The sequence below is a fragment of the Metarhizium album genome (assembly GCF_000804445.1).
Source record: "Metarhizium album ARSEF 1941 chromosome Unknown scaffold_9, whole genome shotgun sequence".
Classification (NCBI taxonomy): domain Eukaryota; kingdom Fungi; phylum Ascomycota; class Sordariomycetes; order Hypocreales; family Clavicipitaceae; genus Metarhizium; species Metarhizium album.
Window position 1 is genome coordinate 410,942 of NW_024467583.1, and position 21,789 is coordinate 432,730.

At 48.7% G+C, this 21,789-nt stretch overlaps 5 protein-coding genes across 5 annotated transcripts; 2 read left to right on the forward strand and 3 right to left on the reverse strand.

Annotated features, from left to right (window-relative positions):
* Nucleotides 1-474: 474 nt before the first annotated feature.
* Nucleotides 475-935, reverse strand: MAM_04231 (histone H3; the record flags this gene model as incomplete). The annotated part of the gene is made up of 2 exons (XM_040823029.1): nucleotides 475-672; nucleotides 723-935. 2 exons carry the CDS (start codon nucleotides 933-935, stop codon nucleotides 475-477), a joined length of 411 nt encoding a protein of 136 aa, XP_040678908.1.
* Nucleotides 936-2,496: 1,561 nt separating this feature from the next.
* MAM_04232 (Histone H4) lies at nucleotides 2,497-2,868 on the forward strand (the record flags this gene model as incomplete). The annotated part of the gene is made up of 2 exons (XM_040823030.1): nucleotides 2,497-2,506; nucleotides 2,567-2,868. 2 exons carry the CDS (start codon nucleotides 2,497-2,499, stop codon nucleotides 2,866-2,868), a joined length of 312 nt encoding a protein of 103 aa, XP_040678909.1.
* A 3,530-nt stretch (nucleotides 2,869-6,398) lies between these two features.
* On the forward strand, nucleotides 6,399-7,822 carry MAM_04233 (26S proteasome regulatory subunit-like protein; the record flags this gene model as incomplete). The annotated part of the gene is made up of 2 exons (XM_040823031.1): nucleotides 6,399-7,742; nucleotides 7,802-7,822. The coding sequence occupies 2 exons, from the start codon at nucleotides 6,399-6,401 to the stop codon at nucleotides 7,820-7,822; spliced, it is 1,365 nt and encodes a 454-aa protein (XP_040678910.1).
* A 1,533-nt stretch (nucleotides 7,823-9,355) lies between these two features.
* Nucleotides 9,356-14,143, reverse strand: MAM_04234 (pentafunctional AROM polypeptide; the record flags this gene model as incomplete). Its single annotated transcript, XM_040823032.1, has 2 exons — nucleotides 9,356-9,427; nucleotides 9,518-14,143. 2 exons carry the CDS (start codon nucleotides 14,141-14,143, stop codon nucleotides 9,356-9,358), a joined length of 4,698 nt encoding a protein of 1,565 aa, XP_040678911.1.
* Nucleotides 14,144-14,553: 410 nt separating this feature from the next.
* MAM_04235 (Rho GTPase activation protein) lies at nucleotides 14,554-21,789 on the reverse strand (the record flags this gene model as incomplete). Its single annotated transcript, XM_040823033.1, has 14 exons — nucleotides 14,554-14,568; nucleotides 14,619-14,871; nucleotides 14,927-15,891; nucleotides 15,955-16,769; nucleotides 16,829-17,502; nucleotides 17,563-17,735; nucleotides 17,826-18,341; nucleotides 18,405-18,692; nucleotides 18,827-19,047; nucleotides 19,103-19,262; nucleotides 19,334-20,641; nucleotides 20,920-21,034; nucleotides 21,105-21,415; nucleotides 21,496-21,789. 14 exons carry the CDS (start codon nucleotides 21,787-21,789, stop codon nucleotides 14,554-14,556), a joined length of 6,108 nt encoding a protein of 2,035 aa, XP_040678912.1.

Genomic DNA, 21,789 nt, shown 5'->3' on the forward strand with positions numbered 1-21,789 from the left:
TTCCGGTTGGGTTATCTATTGATCTGTGTTCAATGTCGAAACTCTTAATGTTGTAGCAATCACCTGCCCACCTTTTCACTACGCGAGTCTAGGGATACAGTTTCGCTGCAGTACGTCTCAGTCGGTCAAGGAGGAAAAATTTCAGTAGCCGTACCGCTGCGGTGCTGTCGACAAAGGAGATCCATCGACCCTGCAAGCCCATATCATGGTATCTCACCTGCGTGTTTCGATGGGCTTCATATATTGATGCATGTGTTTCACTTGCGTACGTTGCGATTATTCATCCATGTTTCAATGACCCCGGGGGCCTGTCACATTGGAAAGCCCTTACGAGCTGCACTACTTGTCATAATATACATCCCATACTAAAGAGCAAAGGAATTCTCACTGTAACGCCATTATCTCCCGAACCGTGATTTCCATCGTGTTAAAGCAAAGTCATGATCCTATCGTGTCACCCAGCGCGAATCAGGATTAGTTGCGTTCGCCTCGAAGGCGACGAGCAAGCTGAATGTCCTTGGACTGGATAGTAACACGCTTGGCGTGAATGGCGCAGAGATTAGTGTCTTCGAAAAGAGACACCAGGTATGACTCGACGGATTCCTGCAATGCACCGATGGCAGAGGACTGGAAGCGTAGATCACTCTTGAAGTCTTGTGCGATTTCACGAACCTATGTTACAGGGTTAGTTCTGGTCAGTAATATGTTTCTCTCGTACTTACCAGGCGTTGGAAAGGGAGCTTGCGGATCAAAAGTTCGGTTGACTTTTGGTATCTTCGAATCTCACGCAGAGCGACGGTACCAGGCTTATAGCGGTGAGGCTTCTTGACACCGCCGGTGGATGGTGCACTCTTTCGAGCAGCTTTGGATGCAAGCTGCTTTCGAGGAGCTTTGCCGCCAGTGGACTTGCGGGCGGTCTGCTTGGTACGGGCCATTGTAGATGTTGATGATGTTTGTGGGAAAGGGGTGTGAGGGTGGAGATCGTGGGTGTGTGATGCAGGAGGGAAAATTCTTGAAGGACGAGGGCGGGGGGAGTGCTTTAATACCTGTGGCTTTGTCGCGTCAAGGCGGGCGGCTGATCTGGAGAAATAGGCTCTCACCGCGTTGGGTGGGTCCTGTGCGCCAGCGTGTCAACGCCTGTTGCAGACAGAAAAACATAAAAAAACAAAACTAACAACAAAAAAAATGTAACCAGTCTTGTTTAGTGGGTGTGGATCAATGAATGCTAAAACCTATCCCCTGTTGGGTGATTTGGGTCCTGCTGCCTGTTCCGGAGCATCACCCCACCCTTATTGCCTATCGGCTGGTAGTTACGTAGTCAACAAACATGGTGATACCCGCCTGACATCGTGCGTTTCCAAGTTCAAGTGCCCACCCAGTATTGCATGCCGGAATGTTAGTTTCAGTTGTTTCAACGATAAATGGGACGCAAGTCGTGTAATGGTGGCCTCTTCCACATCGTAGTGTTTCTATCTATTCATTGGCTGTGTTGAGTCACAGATTCTGGATGCTCAGGTCTGGCTTCTCGCTACCCTGTAGCCTGCGTTTCGTGAGCATCGCGACCAGATGTCAGTTTTCGACACTATGTTTGCATTTATTGCCTGTATATGCACCTGAAATTTGCTCGATCATTCTTTGCATTTTTACTTGTGCCCCCGCGTCCCTGGTACTATCTGTCACATGAATGTATCCAGCTGGGTAGTGGCTAACCTCGCCACACCATACTTGCAGGCATCATGCAGCTCACCACGGAGTACTGAGGTGGTAGAAGGTCGCTCACGCCGTGCCACAATCCGTATGGGAACTAAGGTACCGCGTTGGATTGGCCGGGAACGACAATGCCAAATAATATCAACATTGAAAGTTGACCATGCAGTTATCACGCCTGGAGGCCGGAAACATGGCCATCAGTATACATCATTAGCAAAAACCATGCTCGTACCTGCCACCTCAATACACCAAAAGGTATATCTTCCTGTTCAGAACTCAATGTGTCGGTATACACGCGAGCAGATCATTGTTGCTATTATTATTTTCCTTTTAATTTTTGCTGCATCTCAGTAGGTAGTCAAGGCACAGCTAGATGTTTTACCTAGGTACTTGAGAACCTAGCAGGAACGCGGCCGCAGCGGCTGGTGCGTTTTCCCAACGCGGAAGTCCGCCCAAGGAGCGAGCATGACCCACAGTGGACCCGAATTGTCACATATTTTTCCAGTATTCTGATTTGTCCAATTCTGGGGGTTTATTGACGGTTTATTTGGGTGTTATTTTTCCCCGAGCAGCGATACATTCAGCCGTGTCCCAGTTCCACAATGCCACTGGAGTCGCGTCTTCCCACCATCAGCTTCCAACTGATCTGAGGATTGGCCCACTTGTACTTAAGCTCACCTGCTGCCGCCGCCTTCTTCTCCATCCCCTCTTACAATCCACACACAAATTCCACTGCTGCCATTCCCATCACATCACACCCAATTCCAACAACCTCTCCAAGGAACAATGACTGGACGTATGTAAAATGGTAACTTGACTGGCCATCCATGTGCACTTTACTAACTAATGACACCAGGCGGCAAGGGCGGCAAAGGCCTCGGCAAGGGTGGTGCTAAGCGCCATCGCAAGATCCTCCGCGATAACATCCAGGGCATCACCAAGCCCGCAATCCGACGTCTTGCTCGCCGTGGCGGGGTCAAGCGTATCTCTGCCATGATATACGAAGAGACGCGTACCGTCCTGAAGACATTCCTAGAAGGCGTCATACGGGACGCGGTCACATATACAGAGCACGCCAAGAGGAAGACCGTCACATCTCTGGATGTCGTCTATGCCCTGAAGAGACAGGGCCGCACTCTTTACGGATTCGGCGGCTAGGCGAGGAACCGACTTCATGTACATTATGATTTTACAGGGCTCGATGCACCGGTAAACGCGCAGGCCTGGTAGGGTGTTTTATGATAATGGTATTGGGGGCATTCTTTTCTGGGGGCGTTCTGTGTCATACAAGGGATATCTAGCCTACACGTGTAACTTAATCGAATATGTCGATTTGACGCCGATGGCGTTCGTTTGCCTGAGCTGTCACGCCAAGCAGGCCATGAAGTAGCATGTAACTGTCACCTAGGCAATAAAGCTCTATGATGCCATGAAGTGTCGTACGGTGCACTGCACGCACGATGTCGGGTCTCGTGCGCCTGAGTACATCGGCGCGACAGTCGCCCATGGTGAAATTTTTCCTCTGGTGTCGGTGGGCATGACACTATCACTGTGAAGCATGACTTATTGGTTGGCGTATGGGAGGCTCCCAAGTTTTAGTGTAGGTGAATGAATGAACGTGCCACCAAAGTTGGCTGAGCATAGGACTTTCCAACAGCAAAGGATAGGTGGACATGAAAATGCCACCCGGACAAAGTTCACCAATGTCGGTTCTTTTTGCTTCTGGCAGACCGTGAGTCTCGTCCAGACAAATTATGCTAGGCGTTCGCCCTTGTATAGTACCACAATTTGGTCTAAAGCAGTATTTAATTCAGGAAATACGTCCCGTCGGAGCGGATGAATTTTTTTTTACTTGGTTCCAACAAATGAGACAATGAGACAAGCATGTATTTACCGCACTGTATTTTCCTTTGCAATATCGTTACTCACAATTGAATCAGCGCGGTACCTCAGGCACTTCCCAATTCTCTCCACGCGGAGAATCCAGACAGCGAAAATTATGTGTTGCCTTGAGATTACTGACTGGTGATTGTTTTACGTGGTAACCTGGGCTGGAAAAACCCATGGTTAAGTTGCAAAACTAAATTTAGACACAAGACAATGTGGCAGTGCGATGCGTCATGTACATACTTAAGTGGTGGGGCAGTCGAGAATATCCCGAACGAGCGCACCATTAACCAAGTGCAGAGCGGTTCAACCGCCCAATGGAGTCTCAGCTGCGATGCCTCTCAAGTCGGCAGAGCTGAAAGTCAAAGTCAGTTACCTGAAAAAAGGTCAACGAACTTGGAGGGGTTGCTGAAAACCGGTCAACGGTGTTCGAGAACATGCGAATCGGCCTGAATTTATTGATGAGATCCGGCCTGCGGCTATTACTGGATAGACGCTCGCTGGCATGTTACCACCCTCCAAGTAACACGGTCCGTTATATGCTCGTATCACCCCAACTCATGGTAACATTACTACCAGTAATCTCGCCACGGCGGCAGGAGCATGTCTATTCCAATAAGACGTCCGCTTTGCGCTGCCATGTGATGCCCATGTACTGAGTCGGGATAGCGTCGCCGGATGCAAACCAATACTGTGCTCAGCATTGGAATTGTCAAATTTGATGTGGTTTCTATATCATCTCCGTAAGGTGTGCAGTCTGCACAATATGGAGCACGGCATGGCAGTAAGGGGTCGAGCAAACGTATTCAGATCTTCCAGACGGCCTCGTCCGGACGCGATAATTGTGCCGAGGTCAAGTCTTCCGGAATGGAAGGAGAAAGGCTTGGCTGGGCTCGCTTGTCCATACAAGAACCATGCCTGCCCTGGTGTCCGGTAGATGCCGGCACAGGCGGCGGCTGACAGAGACATCATGTTTTGTGCCGAGGGGGGAAACAGGAAAATCTACCTAGGCAGTACTAGTAGTCGGTGTACCGACACCTGTGTAAGGCAGCCGTCTCGGACAGACCGAAGTTTTCGGCACCAGTTTACTCGGTAGTCACAGTCTACAGAAGACCAGCAAGCGTTACGGAAAAATGAAAATTCACATGCAGGGAATTTTCTCATCGGCCGCTTTAACGCACATTGTTTCTGCCCAGCCATGCATTCGCGATATGCAGTCTGGACTAATCCGCCGCACTCTGCCGAAGTGGAAGCCCAGTGCAAAATTCTGCGTCTATTAGCTAAGACCAAAGGAACGCACTCTCTTGGAACGAGGAATCAATTCCACCGCCTCCCAAAATCGTTCTCAGCAGTTCCGCTGGGGCCGACGCAGCCTTAAGACCTGGTGCATGAATAAACGCTCAAGATGAAGGTAGGTTTTCCAAAGTTCGAGGAACCAATGAGTCCAACTCACAACTGCCGTGGTGTTTGTTTGCATCGCATCTCGGAATGCTTTGTGTGACGTGAGTGATTACGAAGCGCGGGATGACCAAGCCCCCTCTTCGATGTTCAGAATGATAACCCGGATCGTGGCGGAACCAGGTAGCATATGCGTGTGTGGCTGTGCAGTCCGAAATGTGCATGGATTAAGGTTTCGTCCTGCTAACAGAGTATCCCATTGCGCCGATCAAGGATGCTGTTTGATGCGCTGGACAGTCCGAGAGGCCGGGAATGCTCCAGGCATACTCCGTACTCCCTCCATATCGTTAGATTGAAGTACTTTTGGCCCCTTGGAAGGCACCTTGGCTAGCTCGCTCTTGGATCGACGCTACCTACTTCAGGTACTTACCAAGTGCATAGAAGCCTACTTAAGTACCTAAGTACTTAAGTACTTACTTAGGTACTTTACCCAGATGTTCAACGGTGGATGCCAACCGTTCCGTTCATGTGCCGGACGGAGTGGTGCCGACCGTTCTGACTACTGTGCGTGCTTGTCCGTCTGCAAGTTCCTACCTAATAAGTACCTAGGGTAGGTGGTGGTGCAGGTTTGTCTTCGGTCATCTTGTCGCCTCTTCGGCTTCAATTCTTGCGGTGTTCCCCAAGTGCGTTTTTTGATCAAATATCAGACGACCAGACATGCCGGGCCTAGTATACCTTTCACATAGAGGATATGAGGCATGTCGTTATTTCCGAATGCCGAGTGACGCGGAAGGCCGCCGAAATTGCGAGGAGCAGCAATTGAGTCTGCAAGACAAAAGCCGCTAGATTATGGCTAACGAAGTCACAAGCTGAAGTAATAAAGCTGCGTCTGTCCGTAGTCTATCGGCCAAGACCCGGGACTGTTGTCCCCGTGGCAGGGGAGGTAACTTCCCTAGTGCTAGCTTAATGATGCACGTCTCTCTTTTTTTTTTGCCAACTTCCGTCTCTGACGTCCGATTGGTAAGTTAGGTACCTACGTGCCTAGGCAAAGTGCCAGACCCTTCTTGCCGCTTCTAGGTAGGTACCTACCTGGGTAGGCTCCCTCTCTGATCCGATGCGCCAGCTTCGTCCAGCCCATTAATCCTTGAGTGTGGAGACGGCGTGTACATACAGCCAGTCCTCCCGGCATACTCGGGGGTGTCGACAACACCTACGGAGCGCTGCACACCCGCACCCGCAATTCAGCCACACACCCTGGTCGAGAGTCACTGTGACGTTTCCGCATACTCGGGTCTCCCGGCCAGTCTGCCAGATTATAAAGTGGCTGTCATCGCTAGATTTTGCCACCGTCCGAATCCATGCACATCCACTATCTCTTCACCAAACTCCTGTTGGTATCAATGATGATATCTTCACCCATTTCCACCGTCAGCGATTTGATCATCCAGAGTCATAACTATCAGCATCCCTCCCACCTACACTACCCACATCAGTATCGAAACGAGGAAGACCTGCTTGACGATATTCCGGCTCTCGATTCCGACTCAGAAAGGCGCCTGCTATTCGGGGAAAACTTGCATCCTCTTCAAGTTTTTGGCGACTACTCGACGCATCCCATGCAGTCAGATAGTTGGGGCGGCCTCGCCCAGCTGACTCCTAAGATCAGACGCTTTTCTCACCAGCGGGAGTCGTCCTTATCTTCACTTGGGTCGAACGGCCCTGCGTCGCCATATACTCAGAATACATCGAACCCTCAAATTGCCATTTCAGAATCGACCTTTGAGGGATTTCCTGACATGAACCCTCAGGAAATCACAAGCAACCAGTCAGGGTCCTATTACCCGCTCGCCAAATCGATGGGATGTGCAACTTACCAAACGTACCACGGTATAGATGGCGCAGTACCCGAAGTGGCATATCCAGTTACAGTTCCAGGACCAGGGAAGAGGCTACGCATGGACGAAGGACTTCTACCTGCCCCAGAGCTAGCGGGGACATACAACAGATCTAATCCGGCGTCTGTAGCTAGTTCAGTTGCGGGAGATTCTCCGGCAACGCCGGCCGTGGGTGAACCGGACCAGAAATCTCGCAGAAAGAATGGTAAGACTCCAATGACCCCGTTATTTTCTGGCGGAGCAGCCTCCGACTTGGCTTTGATTTCTATAGACCATGGACACATCCCGAAGCTCGACCGGACCATGACAGACGTTTACGGAGATGAACTTTATAATCCAAACTTCACAATCACGGCGACCTCTTCCCCTCAGCCGCAGTCTGTTACCTCAGCTGAGAGCGATGTATTTAATCAGCGCATCAACGCGGCGAACCACCAACATCTAAGTGCTGCTCACTCACCATCGTCTACGACTTCCCGCGCCCGATCACCGTTTCGCACAGGATCACCATTTGCAGCTTCATCTAGCCATCAGTTTTCCTGTTCTCAAACCCCACCTAGAGAACATGGTAGGCACACTCGGCGACCGTTCTCTCATCCGGAGAATGCAGGCGAGCCTGCGACGCCTAAAACTATTTCTCCCAAGGATGCTGTTTTGGAATTCAACGAATCGGAAGCAGATAGCGTGTTTCCTCTCTTCCCCCAAGATTCTTCGGGCTTTGAAATTGATCCACTGTCCAAGACAGCACCTTCCTCAGAACATAGTGAACCATATATTGGGCAGAATATGGAAACTCTTCACCAGAATGATCAATTTGGATATCTACCGTCGCAGATGCCTGTTGGAATCCAGGTACCGCAACAATACCCTTTTATTGCTCGCCCTATTACTAGTCACGACACTCCACCCAGGCTGAGTTCATCTGGGGCTAGCTCTGTCGTGTCTGGAGGAAACACGCCCGCTCCTCGGACTAGGCCTACAAGCAGAGGAGCCGAAGGCGGGACCTACACATGCACCTACCACGGATGCTCGCTGAGGTTTGAGACCCCAATGTTACTTCAAAAGCATAAACGGGAAGGTCATCGGCAGACTCAAGGCTTGGTCCCCCCCCGGGTTCAGGACCTCGGTATGACATCCGGCTTGCTCAACACACAGGCAGGGCCTCACAGATGCGACCGAATCAACCCTAGTACGGGGAAGCCATGCAATACCGTGTTCTCTAGACCTTACGATCTAACTAGACACGAAGACACTATCCACAATGCACGCAAACAAAAAGTTCGCTGCAATCTATGCACAGAAGAAAAGACTTTCAGCAGGGCGGATGCGTTGACAAGACATTATCGCGTGTGTCACCCTGACATGGAATTGCCTGGAAAGAGAAGAAGTCGTGGTTGACGCTGACGAGCCCTGGAATAGCCCTAGGCTTCAACTTGACGAGCGTCTTTGATGCCCAAGTCGTGGGCCACCCAGCCGAGCTACAAAACAAGTTACGATGTGGAATGTAATTTGGCTGTGAGATGACGTGGTTGGAACCGATTTGGGATGTTTTGTGTGTAATCCGACAGATCGATCAGGTTCCAATTTTCACTCCCCGGCACGGATGGCCAATCACAAATGAATATGTGGAGCACCAGGGGTCCGAGACGGTGCTGCAGGGTCCTGCTCTGACCTTGCAAATACTATTCCGCTGACGTCAGTATGCAACTGCCCCCCATACCAACTGACATCATTTGGTGAACGGGTGTGGCAGACGGTCCAAAACCCACGGTGGGACGCCAAGCAGAACAAAGCATCAGCAACAGTACTAAGGAAAGACGGGAACGACGGACTCCAGGTTGTCCAGAAGCGGTACTGCGATATTTCGTAAGACCCAAGCCAGGGTATTTCGATGCCGGCGGTGATAATGAATTAACAACACGTCATGACGCTTATCCGATCCGGTTTTGGATGACTCACGCCATGCGAGATGAACCATGCGGTCGCCTTGGCTGCTGCGGCCATGAACTACGTCTTTCGCCGGCCTATTTTGGTTACATCGGAGTCAATTGCATGGTTGGGAAATGTCACGATGGTGCATTGATGATACTTATTACGCGGGCACAAAGTTGGTGCGAGTGGATCGCGTATTCAATTTGTTTACATCACAAAGCGCAGCGGCTATTGGCCTGAAAATCCATTGGGAATGTATTAAATAATCCCATCTATCCATGGATAAAAGGAAGTATATACCCAGGAGCAGTGTACGTTGTCAAACTGTAATATTACTTCACTAGACAGATTTTCGAAAATGAGTCTGCAAACAGTGCCCTGCATATCACGCGAATAATTCCCAAGCCCAATCACTACCAAAAGAATGGTAGCATATGTGCCTCGCGCTTGAGTGATTACATCACGTGGTTGCCACTGACCAATTTTTATGCCTAACATCTCTTAATGCTGTTTACCCATGTGTGCTGTATATTCTACAGGCTGCATCCAATGACGGCATCCCGTGCTTGAAGATACAGGGGCTGAATGTCTGTCCATGCCTCAAACTAGATAAGAGTGTATGCGTTAGCATACAAACAAAGGATTATAACGCAGATTTTAGACAAGATAGGGTTGAGATGGTCGTGTATACGTACCTGATACCATCCCTGCGATGCGAGAACTTCGAGTCCGGGAATAACCAGCCATTTGTTAGTACTTTCAGCCATTTGCACGATTTGGGTATGTCGAGGCCTATAAGCCATTTCCAATAGGACACGCTGCCCTTGGGATACGGCAGTCAGTGACAGGAATGTAGACACAATGCCTCTAACCCCGTTATCAATTGGTTGTTCAGCAGGGATAGTGCTGATAATCACTGAAGGAGAATGAGTTAAATCAGCCGTCTGAGCCTGTGTTGTTATTGCATTGACGTTATAGTCTCTTGGGAACTCTGATGCCAGCGCGTTGACCTTGGGTGCATCTCGTCCGACGACATGAATGGTGTCAAACCCCATAGAATGCAAAGCATAGATTGCCGCACGCGTTGTGCCTCCGGACCCTATGACAGCTGCTGACTCATTCTTCACGGGTTTGATAACACCTGCCACTGACAAGGTATAAACCATGCCCTTCCAATCCGTGTTATCACCCAAAAGACGACGTTTCTTCGAGGAGATGTCGTTATCCAAAGGAATGATAGTATTAACGGCGCCAATCATCCGGGCTGCTGGTGTTAATTCGTCAACTAACGCTATGACCTCTCTTTTCAGAGGGATAGTGACAGACGCGCCACCAAAGGTTTCGCTATGAAGGATTTCACAAACGTTCTGAACGGAGCTGGTTTCATGGAGATGGTATTCATGTGGTAGCCCGGTGATGTTGAACAGAGTATTGTGCAGTGCTGGTGATCTGGACTGGGAAATGGGACTCCCGAATAGATAGAAATCTCGCTTTTTTATCTGGCCAAGTAGTGTACGGCCTCGTCGGATCTCAGCGGCTGATAGTTGGCCTGGCGCTGCCTTGAAGGGCAAATCAGGATGCGATACTGGTGTGAGGAACTTGTTGAGAATTCGACTTAATTGACCTACAGCGCCCATGTTGATGGCGATGATTGGGGTTTTGTGATCCGTCAGCATCCTTGACTTGAAGCTTGCTAAATCGAAATTGTCCTCAATACTTTTGGCATTGCCAACTAGCTTTATCACATCCCCATATTGCAGCGCTCGATTGTAAAACGGAATCCATGATGCGTTTTTCCAGGACAGAGATCCGGCTGGGTCATGGTGAGAACTGACAATGAGTGTATTCCTTCGGATGTCTGTCAATTCCTGCAGAATTTCATCTGTGGACGTGACTTCAACATCAAGATATTCCACGCCAAGTTTTAACGCCAGCCGATACAGGTCATGTCGATGATCGTTGGCTTCATCTGGAAACTGTCCGCCTTGTGAGATCGTTCTGACAGTAAATATGATTGGTAGTTTCGAAATAAAACGTAGCCACGAAAGCTGCTCAGTGACTGCTTCAAGAGACCAGTCGTCTAGGAGATCGACACGAATCTCAACCGCATCTGCCCCGACAGTAGCACTGTTAATCGCATGGAGATGTTCGTCCAGTTTGGGAACAGTCAAAGAAACGAAAAAGCTTTCGTCTTTCTTAGCAATGTTTTCCAGGGAGCTATTCCCAACAGTAATAGACTTCACAAATCTCCTGAAGTCATCCGGTATACTATTATACCCAGTTTGGGGCGCTGAATGAGGACTGTAATAGATATGGTTGCAGCACATCTCGAACCAGGCTTTGCGGCGCTCGTAAACCTGACGTATTTCTGTTGTGTATGCTGGTCGAGTGGTGTCTTGCATCAGGTATTCAATGACCTGATCTGTGTTTCGATGAACGAGAACAACCATGCCGCCATTTTTACAATAGCTCTGTAGCAACTCTCTTGCCTTTGGCGTTTCCACAATTCCGCCTCCACAGGACAAAACGTGGGATTCGGGCAGCTTCTCTGAAACGTCTAGTAGCAGATCAAACTCATCCTGGCGAAAGCCATCCCATCCTTTGGGACCGCTAATGATCTCGGGTATAGTTTTGCCCGAGCGACTTTCGAGTTCTTCATCCAGGTCGATAAACTTCCAGTCAAGTAGTTTTGCCATCCACCGGCCAGCTGTGGTCTTCCCAGCACCCCTCATACCGATAACGAATATGGAGCTCATGGCTTGAGACTTCTCAGTAGAGGCATGCTTGAAATCGTTACCGCCACCTGAGATATCGCAGCCATCTACTTTCACTTTGAAAGATTGTGTTAGTGTATCCCACCATCCGGGCCAAGTTTTACCAACACATTCCCTTTCAGTGATGACAGTCGACCCAGGAGCCACTACAGAGAGCACACTAAGGCTCATGGCAACACGGTGATCGTCATAGCAGTGAATACCGACGCTCGGAGTCTGTATATCAGATAATGACTTCCCCCAAATTTCGATTCCATCGTCCAGTTCCGTGCACCTGACCCCAAAGTTGGCCAGTTGGGCCTTCATTGCCGCGATTCTGTTGCATTCTTTGACACGTTGGTTGGCGATTCCTGTGATTTGGGTTTGGCCATTTGCAACGGCAGCCAGAACCGAGGCAGTTAGGAATGCGTCCGTCATAGGCTCCATATCGACATGTGAGAGTGGCCTCAGCTGTCCAGTAACCGGGCCAGTTACCGTCGTACTATGCTCGTCTTGTTGGACGGAACAACCCATTGGCCGTAGGATATCTATTGCAAATCTAGCATCTCCCTGTAGGGAAGCCGACCCAATGTTTGGAATTGTACATGTAGTTCCTGTGATGGCTGCGACAGCCAATGGGTATGTAGCAGAACTGGCATCACTTTCAATAACATATTCCCAAGGGTTTTTATACGCACCCAACGGGATGTGATACGTATTCATAGCTGTTGTAGATTTCGTAACATTGATTCCAAAACTCCTCATCATCGAGATGGTCATATCGATGTATGGTTGCGAAATAGGCTTGCCACCAATAAGGCGAAGGGTCACAGGGCTATTGGCGTATGGGGCTGCCATCAGGATCGATGAAACATACTGAGAGGATATTGTTGCCGCCAATTCGATCATGCCGCCTTGAAACCCTCCTGTGGAATGAACCCGGATAGGCAAACTTTTCTCCAGCTCCAGGTATTCGATGTGAACGCCATTTTGGCGCAGAGCATCTACGAGCGGCCCGATCGGCCGCATTTTCATCCTGGCGTTGCCTGTCAAAACAGTCGAGTCTGATTTGTGAGTTGGAGAACACAATGCCAAGACAGTCGTAAGGAATCGAGACGCGGTACCGGCATTGCCAATGTAAAGGCTGTCTCTGCTCGCTCTTAGCTTGCCCCCATTCCCTGTGACCTCGAGAATTTCTCCAGCATCACACCAAGAATAAGAAGCGCCGCCAAGTTGCTCAATTGCCGACAACATAAACTCGGTGTCGTCGGAGTGTAGAAGATTTTTGATCTTACAAGGTCCAAAACCTAAAGCAGCAAGAATGAGCGCACGGTTGGAAATACTCTTGGAACCAGGCGGTGTCACAGTGACCGTCAGTCCGTCAGGGACGCCAGGCGCAACTCTGATTGAAGCAGAAAGTATTGTTCTGATGTCTGCATCATTGACAATACTTGCTTTGCGCTCAAATGTCTCCCCTATCCGCGAGAGCAAGACGATCTTCTTTTGATCACCGTCGTTTTTCTTGTCTACTGACATCTTTTCCATGAGCGTATCGACACGGCACTCTTTTCCCGCGGTGAGCTTCATCACCCTCTTGTCCTTCAGCGATGTAGGGAGCCCATATGAAGCAATGCACTTAGACAATCGTGACACAGCGTGAGGGCGCATAATACCGAGAAAACGGGCTAGTTCAGCTTCTTTGACCATGCCAATTGCGACGGCCTCGCCATGGAGAAGCTGTGGTGTCAAAATAGCTTCGATTGCGTGGCCTATAGAATGCCCAAAGTTGAGTAAGTTTCTCAGACCTCCTTCTCGCTCGTCAGCGGACACAACCTCTGCCTTCACTCGTGCAGATCCAACCACAATACGCATCAGAGCGCTTTTGATGGGGAGCAGGCGGTCCATGCCCTGGGATCGGATACACGCAAGAACCTCCGCAGCTGATTGTTCCAAGACGCTGAACTCGTCCTCATTCCAGATGGCTGCTGTTTTGATCACCTCGGCCATTCCATTAATGAATTCACGAACTGGAAGAGTCCGCATGAAGGCCAGATCGATATAGATCCTTTTTGGCTGCCAGAATGCACCCACCAGGTTCTTTCCCATCGGAGTGTCGATTGCTGTTTTACCGCCAATTGATGAATCTACCATGGCCAACAAGGTCGTTGGGACTTGGACGAATCGGACTCCTCGCATAAACGTAGCGGCTACGTAGCCGATCATGTCTCCTATGACACCGCCTCCAAGAGCAATTATGACAATATCTCTGGTACATTTTTGGGACAGCATCCAATCTTCAATTTCGGCTTTCGTCTCTCGACTTTTCGATGCTTCACCGGGCGGGATGGCGTACGTGAGTAACCTGGTTTTGGCAGCCAGCTGTTGGGATTGAAAGCAGAATTGGAAGGACGGCACGTATATATCGTGGAGGTTTGTGTCGGTAATAAGAACGTATGTCGACGATTGGACATGTTTGACTAGGTCAGCAGCAACAAATTCCGGCCACAGGTCATAGTCTGCGATAATGCTATCCTCGCCAAGGATAGAGATCTTTTGGGGAGAGCCCATGTTGACAGTCGTCATTACATTCGATGACAAGTGGCTGTTTCAGCAACTGCTGCCGGCCTGAGCACTGCCGTAGAGCGATAGCCAGGGAATGGATAGATCTGTAAGAGTCGTCGATGGATTTGACGGTATTTTCACTGGTGCTCTACGCCAGGGTGAGCGAAATCAATTGGGCGAGCAATAAGTACTCACTAGGTGGGTCGCGACCCACACTGGCGTGCTTGTGGGAGCCGATGTCGGCTGGCCGTGATTCACTTGTAGGCAAATAGAAGTCTGGGTTGGTTCTTCGATTCACGGCTCAGTTCCCAGCGGATTGACGAAATTTTTTGTAACTATTCATGATGAAGTCGCGTGAGGATGAAATGTGCTCTGCAATACAAGTTCCACAGAGTCGGCTGATTAACAATATACGATCATATAACGATAAGCTGCAATGACGTTAGCTTTACTAGAACCTCGCGGCCCGTTTGCATCTTACCTCAATCAACTTTTCCGTAAGCTCGAAACATTCTTCCTTTGCATCTTCTGTAATACTATATTTGGGTGTTTTCCATAAGCCCCCAAAACCAAGCTCACTTAGCTGGCCACTCAAAGAATGCAAGGAGCCCATTGCTTGAGAATATTTCTCTTCGGAGGCAAGCGTTCGAAGCAACGCATGGGCAGCTTCCAACGCCGCCGATTCCTGGCTGTGCAGCAGTACATTGTCCAAAATGGATGGTAATGCGCCGCATCTACGTGATCGTTAGCGTGTTCATGATAGCAACGAGACTACGGCTGGGGGCTTACAGGCTCGTGAAGACAGCAGGCCTAGCTTCCGCCATGTAGTTGAGCCAGTTAAGGGTCCGTGCTTGTGCCGCATCGTCCAGAGAGTGAAAATCGACAAACTCTATAGCTGAAATCAGGAGCAGGTCCTTATCTTTCATGTTTTTGATACCCTGCACTCCATGGCTCCCTAGGATATCAGAAACGGCTTCTGGTTTGAGGTCAGACCACCACGCGCTGTCCAAAAAATCCTCCTCTTGCATGCCGCGGGCCAGTAGAAGGGTTAGGTAGGGAGACACATTGACGGTACGGCTCGGGCTGCCTAGGACAAGGTCTTCAGACCGACATGTCATCTCCAAGAATGACGATAGAACTTTGATTGCGGCTGGTCTGGTCGTCGTATCCGTAAGACCTCGAACTAGACAGGCACAGACCGCAAAGTGGAAGGTGTCTTCTTCAAACCGAATTCCATAGGCATCGTCCAACAGCAAAGCGGCGTCTTCTAGCTGGCTTCGACATTGAAGCAAGAGAGAAACCATCGTTTCCCCCCTAACGTTGCCAAATGTACCGATGTTCAACAATATGGCCTCCAGAAATTGCGCCGCGCAGCTGAAAATGGCAGCCGGTACGAGACGCACGAGTGACATGGCCAGCCAGAATAATTGAAGCCCATATCTTGAAGTTGATGGTAATTTAGTCATCATCTTGGACAAGGATGTAATGATGGAAATGAGCATCTCACTATTCCCATCCTCACCAAACTGGCTAACGCTATTCCGGAGGGCTACCAAGACCTGGTAAAGTAGATCATCGTCCACTTCTTCTCTTGCCAGATAGCCCATAACTGCGAATGCCCTTGGCTGAACTGCAGGGTTGTTTTGAAAGGCGGTACTGGCTACAAGACTCATCCAGCGAGCGCGCCATACGTTGGCAATATCCACTGACGGAGCGGCTATCAAGCAGACGTCGAACAATACAGAAGTAAGATTCTCAGTTGAGGTCAGAGCTGGACTTGGGTCAGGTGATGTTGATACGGAGGCCCCCTCTCTTACCGACGACGTTGGAGGGGTGAAAATGTCGCCTCTAGTATCGCTAAGAAGGTCCAAAATTGATCGCAGTCTAATCAATTTTGCGTCTTCTATGCTGAACGAAGCGCATATTGCGTGGATCGAGTTAACCAACAGTCTGTAAACAAGCAATCGTACCTCGCTGCCGCCGGTGTTAGCTAACATTGTTACGATGTGAAAAATTTCTGGAAGAAACATTTGAGACTGTACTCGACTGTCAAAAGACAAGCCCAGACAAAATTGAAGCAATATGCAGATTTCCTCCCAGACAGAATTGTCTTGGAGTAAACGAGTCGGGCGTAGCGACGACCGGTTTAGAGCCTTGCGAAGGCGAGAAATGATTCTTGCCCGCAAGGTTACGGTACCAAGTCCAACCATGACCGAAGAAAGTATCTCCAGCGTGTCTTCGCGGTTTCCGTAACCAAGCGCGACCTTGATCAGCTCATCCATAAATATCTCGAGGAGCAGCTCATCCTGTGTAATACATGGCCAGATGTACTTTTCCAGACAATATGTCAAATTTTGGTCCAACACAGCTATGTCTATTAGCTTTCGTAGAAGGGATGCAATTTTGTCTCGTCCCTTGTCCCCGTCTGTCTCAGCAACTAGAACTGTCGTGCGAAGGCCCGGGAGCCAAGGTGCCACGTATTCCAAGCTCAGGGGCTTTTGTTCTTCCGGAATACTATCCCAACTCACAAAAAACTCGGTCAGAAAGTCTGACGTAAGTTGAGATTCGGCTTGAGCTATTTCTCGACTGATATTTACGATAAATCGTGTTGGTTCGAGAGGAACAGCTAGATCTGTCAGACCCGTAAGTATATGTATGGACGATATACGAATAAAAGATAGCCCGTGTTACCTCCGTTACAAATCAGGCGTCCAGAGACACCAAAATGAAAAGATCGACATAATGCCCCGAGAAGGTTGTATGAGGCCAGCCGAAGACTATGATAGGGGCTTGACAAATTGGTAAGAGCCAAGTTGAGCATCGTCCCAGGGACGTCTTGTGGACGAACAAGTCTTTCAACTGGCTTTATCATTCTGTTGTCTTTGCTTTGCTTTGTCTTGGCCCCGCGTATAGTCTGAAGAACGTCTGCCCTTTTGGAGCTGGTAAAGAACATTACAATCTTACCCCCATCGGCTCTCAGTCCGAAGTTACCGTCATCGTCTGCTTGTGTAGTTGAAGCTTCTTCTATGTCGCTTAGGCGGAAAATGTCATTGATAACGCTGCTTAGGCGAGTGCCAGACAATACTTCTTGTTTCTTCACGGTAGTGATCTGAAGAAATTGGCTGCCAACTTTGATGACAACTTCGACTTTCCCCTTGGTTTTTGATAATCTTGTGATGGACTTAAACAAAAATCGAGTTTCTGTAACCACGCTGATAGTCTCCTTGGGAAGATGAAGTTGACTTAGGTGGAAATGGGCTTGTAGATCTTGTAAACTTCCGATCAAGTAGTATTCTACGTTGTTAGGGTGAAAGACACTAGAATCATCGCGAGTAGAATTGCGAAGCAGTCGCCGGAAACATCTCCTATAATGTTTATAATAAGAATTGGAGACTGAATGTAAAGTCGATTGCAGGCATACTTACTTGAAAGCGCTGTTCATGTTGTATATGTATATTCGAGAAAAGTTTCGAGACAATTCTGACGGTGTGAGGAGATCTAGTTTCGAAAAGAACTCGTCCGAAGGCTCGCTCCGTCCGTTATAACAAGTTGCATCAATGAAAAGCCCGAAAGGCTCGTGCCAGAGCCGACTTGCAATCTAGAATTGACGTCAGCACAGTAATGCCCTTGACCGTGTGTATATATATACAATGACCTTCTCCTACGTATATCAATAAAAGTGACTAACCTTGAGATAGCAGTATAGAAGTGTGTCGTACTCAATGCTTTCGTTTTCGATATGCCGTAGTATAACGCACACGATCGAAAGACCGTCCTGAACTGCTAATGAGCAAAGGAAGTCCCGGAAATTGGGGACACAAGTACCAACCTTGTTTTCACCGCCATCATACACGGCACGAGAAGTCAAAAAGGACTCTGCGCTTCTGAAGGCATTTCGTAACATGAAGTTCTGGAATCTCGAGTACAGAGGCGGGGTATTGCAGGATATTTGGGGCCTATTCCAGGATATTGCAAGTGGCGGTGGCCCGAGGTTGCTGATGAGAACCCGAAGTGGCTCAAAGACGGACGGTGTTGCCCGCGCAGTTTCTCCTGGAGCTCGCAGATAGTCTTTTCTTTCTCTTGAAACAAGTGTCTGGCGCAGATGATCCCAATGGTCATACAAGAATCGATGCAATGACACGCATGAGCCGAAATCGAAAAAGTCAAATGTCGGACAAGGTGCATCTGCTTGTCTCGTGGGCACCTTAAAAGAAGTCAACATATTGAGACATAAAAAATTATTGTAATACAGGTATAAATTGCTTACGGAAATGTCGCGCAAGAACCCAGTAACCAAATGTATGTTCTGGACCAGGAAGGGGTTTAAAGTAAACATGTACGGCTCTTTGGTTCCGAAAAGGACGTTATTGGCCAGGTTTTGGATGATTTTTGCAATTAGTAACAGTCCCCTTCTCATTTCCTTCGTCGGTGCCACTGACACGAGGCCTTCAGCTTCGGGTGCCACAATGGCGGGACAGAAGAAGCGGAGGAACACAAAAGCTCCGACAGCAGTATACTTGGCATTGGGAAAGCGAGAAAGGACGGATTCAGATATCTGCGAGTAATTATAAGTCAGTCTGCACTCGACGTGGTGCGTTTTCGATCGTGGTCAATACGCACGATGCTGCATATCCTTCGAAATGAGCTTGGAACATTTGATGCTGAAGCACATATTTCGTCCATAAATACCTTTGCCACAATCTGAAGTTGCGCAGCGTTCTTTTGCAATTCATCTGGGGTGCTGACCCTGGCTGGGTCCAGTTCCAAATCTAGGTCGTTCGATGTCAACATGAGTCGCTCGAGAACCTTTTGCAGCGTCGCTCTTAAATATGATGAGCCCTTCCATTTCGCATATACAGACAGCATTTTTGTAGCGACGCAAGTTCTCCGCAGAATCTCAGCCTCGTTTTCTATATCGGGGTCAGCTGAGGTTGTGTCCACTTGCTGCCAGAGACGTAAACAGACCTGTTTGCTCGACTTCTTGGCGGATCAGAGCCTCGAATAGATCGAAAGTGAGTCCGCGCTGTTCAAAGACGGTGAGGAGACATATTGTAAGTTCGTCGACCTCCGAAGCAGGGCAGATTGCACTCATTGATACCGAAAGTGACAGATCGGTTGTTAGTAACTTGAATATGTGAGCCTGTATACTAACTGTGCTTAAGGTGTGGCAGGGCAATTGTTGACCATTCGACCTACATTGAGTAGTTCAACATATTTGTCACTGACAGCTGCATCAGTCAACGAGCTGAATTCTGTTCCTTGTGTGAGAATGTTACACAGAACACGGACAAAGGCAGCGCGGATATCAACGTTCTCATGATAGCCAATATTTAAAGAATGCTTCAAGCCAACATCGATGTTCGCACTCAGCAAATTGGAAAGGATACTGATGACCAGATCAGCATTCGAGAGGCCCTCATCGCGACCACCCATCAAGAGCAGTTCTTGTCCGCCTAAGTCCTGCGTGTCGTAGTTGAGAAGCGACAAGAAGCGGTTGAAGTAGGTATGGAACATTTGAGACTTAAGTTCGTTCATCCCAACATCCGATTGGCTTTCAGCTGGCTGCAGCGGCAGGCGAAACGTGAGATCAGCTAGGGTTCTGAGGCAAGCCTTGTCGAGATCCTTTTGTACATGCCGAAATTCATCCTGTCTGGGCTCATTGCCCAACTGTTCCTGTTTTAGAGTATGCGGCCGAGCTATCCAACTGAATATGTATTCTAGCAGTTGGTTTCTAATGCGAATGTCGTCTCGCAAGTTCAGGTGTTCTTTGCGTTTTGTGACTGCTTCGCACAGATGGCAAATCTTGACTTTCACACGTAGCGTTGTTACCCCATCTGATGCACCATCAATGAATTTTGCAAAACTTAATGTAAGAACTCCAAGATGGACTGATGAAACAGAACCCAAGTCAGACGGACTTTCAAGTTTCTCAACCATGATCTTGAGCAAAGACGCAGCTTGCTCGGCGAATATCACTTCATTCTCTCGGCCCTTGTCAGTAGACGCGAGAAACCCGGCTAGCAAAAGCTCTAGTTCCGATTCTAAAGCCTTAAAGAGCGGCGCGAAGAGTATCGAAGAAACCTCGGTTGATAGGACCTCCCGCATGGCCTCACGCACTTTGATGTTATTGCAACCCAGAAGCTGGATACTTAGTCCCAGGAATCTCGACAGTAGAGGCTCTTCATGATGTTCGGAGCATACCCGATCAATCCAATTCAAGTCTCCGATGGCCTCATCCAATTTGCTGGCGTATGCATAAGTGCATATACCACCCAAAGATGCCAAAAACCCTGAAAGGTTTCGCCACTCTGATAGCATAATATCGTCTACACCGTCTGCTGTAGCCAGAGAAACCTCTTTAGACAGGTGAATCCATTTGTTGAAGGCATTTTCCCAAGAGTCCACGATGCCTTGCGTTGGCAGTCGAATTTGCCTAAGAAATCCTCGCAATCTCTTCTGAAATGCGACAACACCGGTGAAATGGAAATCCGGCGAGGTAAGTTGCTGATAAACGAGTTGGTTGCGATATGTTGAAGAAAGAAGCTTCGCAGAGTCACTATATTCACCGACATGGGAACATTCGTCCACCAAGAGGCTGATACAGAGACTAGATAGCTGACACAGTGCAACGCAGGGAGAGCACATAGATATCAACAAAGTCGTTTCCAACTTCGAGGCAGCCAATCGAATATCTGGCACGTCCATGCGAAGATGGGATAAAAACTTAGGGGAAACGTCAATTCGTCTGTTAGGGAAAGAAATGTGGATGTGTGGTGACTAACTGGCATGCCTTTTAGGAGTGCCGACCTTGCGACTAAAAATTCCCGAAGTTCTGTCATGGTGTAAAGGCTGGTATCCCTTTCAACTTGTTCACATAGCTCGAGAAGGATTGACGAACTGTCGTTATTTAGCATCATCGACCATTAATTGTCATGCTGCCAGGTCTGTGGACCGCTGAAGTGCTCACCTTCGAATCCATAGGTCTTCCCTCAGCTCTTCTGTCGCGTCGAGATATTTGGGCTGAGAAGTGCTCACCAAATCCTTGTTCATGATGAAGAGCTTATTTGCGATCTTCACGGCAAGCTGACGAATGGATTGATCCCGACACAGGACGCAAAATATAAACGGCTTGAGAAATGCCATACCAGCGGTTTGGCCAGACAAATCCCGGAGTAGAGAGCCTGGGGAGACATTGAGATATCGAAGAATCTCCAAAATCTTACGGTAACCATCTTCTGACAATTCACTTCTTGCCTTGAAGAGATTTATACATTCGGACTAAAATTCCTTGTCAGTACAAATGTGTTGCTGTCGACAGTACTGCTGTCGTACTGTCGAACCCGGGTTCAGCATCATACCTCAAATTCAGATTTGATCAAGACAAGAACACTTGTCTGAAGCGCTGAATACTTCTCCGCTTCAGGTTGTCGCGCAAAATGTGAACATGCCTGAATGACAGCGACCTTGAAAGAGTTCGGTGCCAGTGAAGAAATGCATGCTTTCGTAAGTGTTTCAAAGCTTTCGTCTAAGCCAAGGTAGGCGAGGCTAACAAAAGCTCCCGTGATCATATCCTGATCAAACTGCAGTGGTGCAATGTTGTTGGACTGGGAAAGACTGAACACAGATTCTCGAATTTCATCTTGCACATCCAT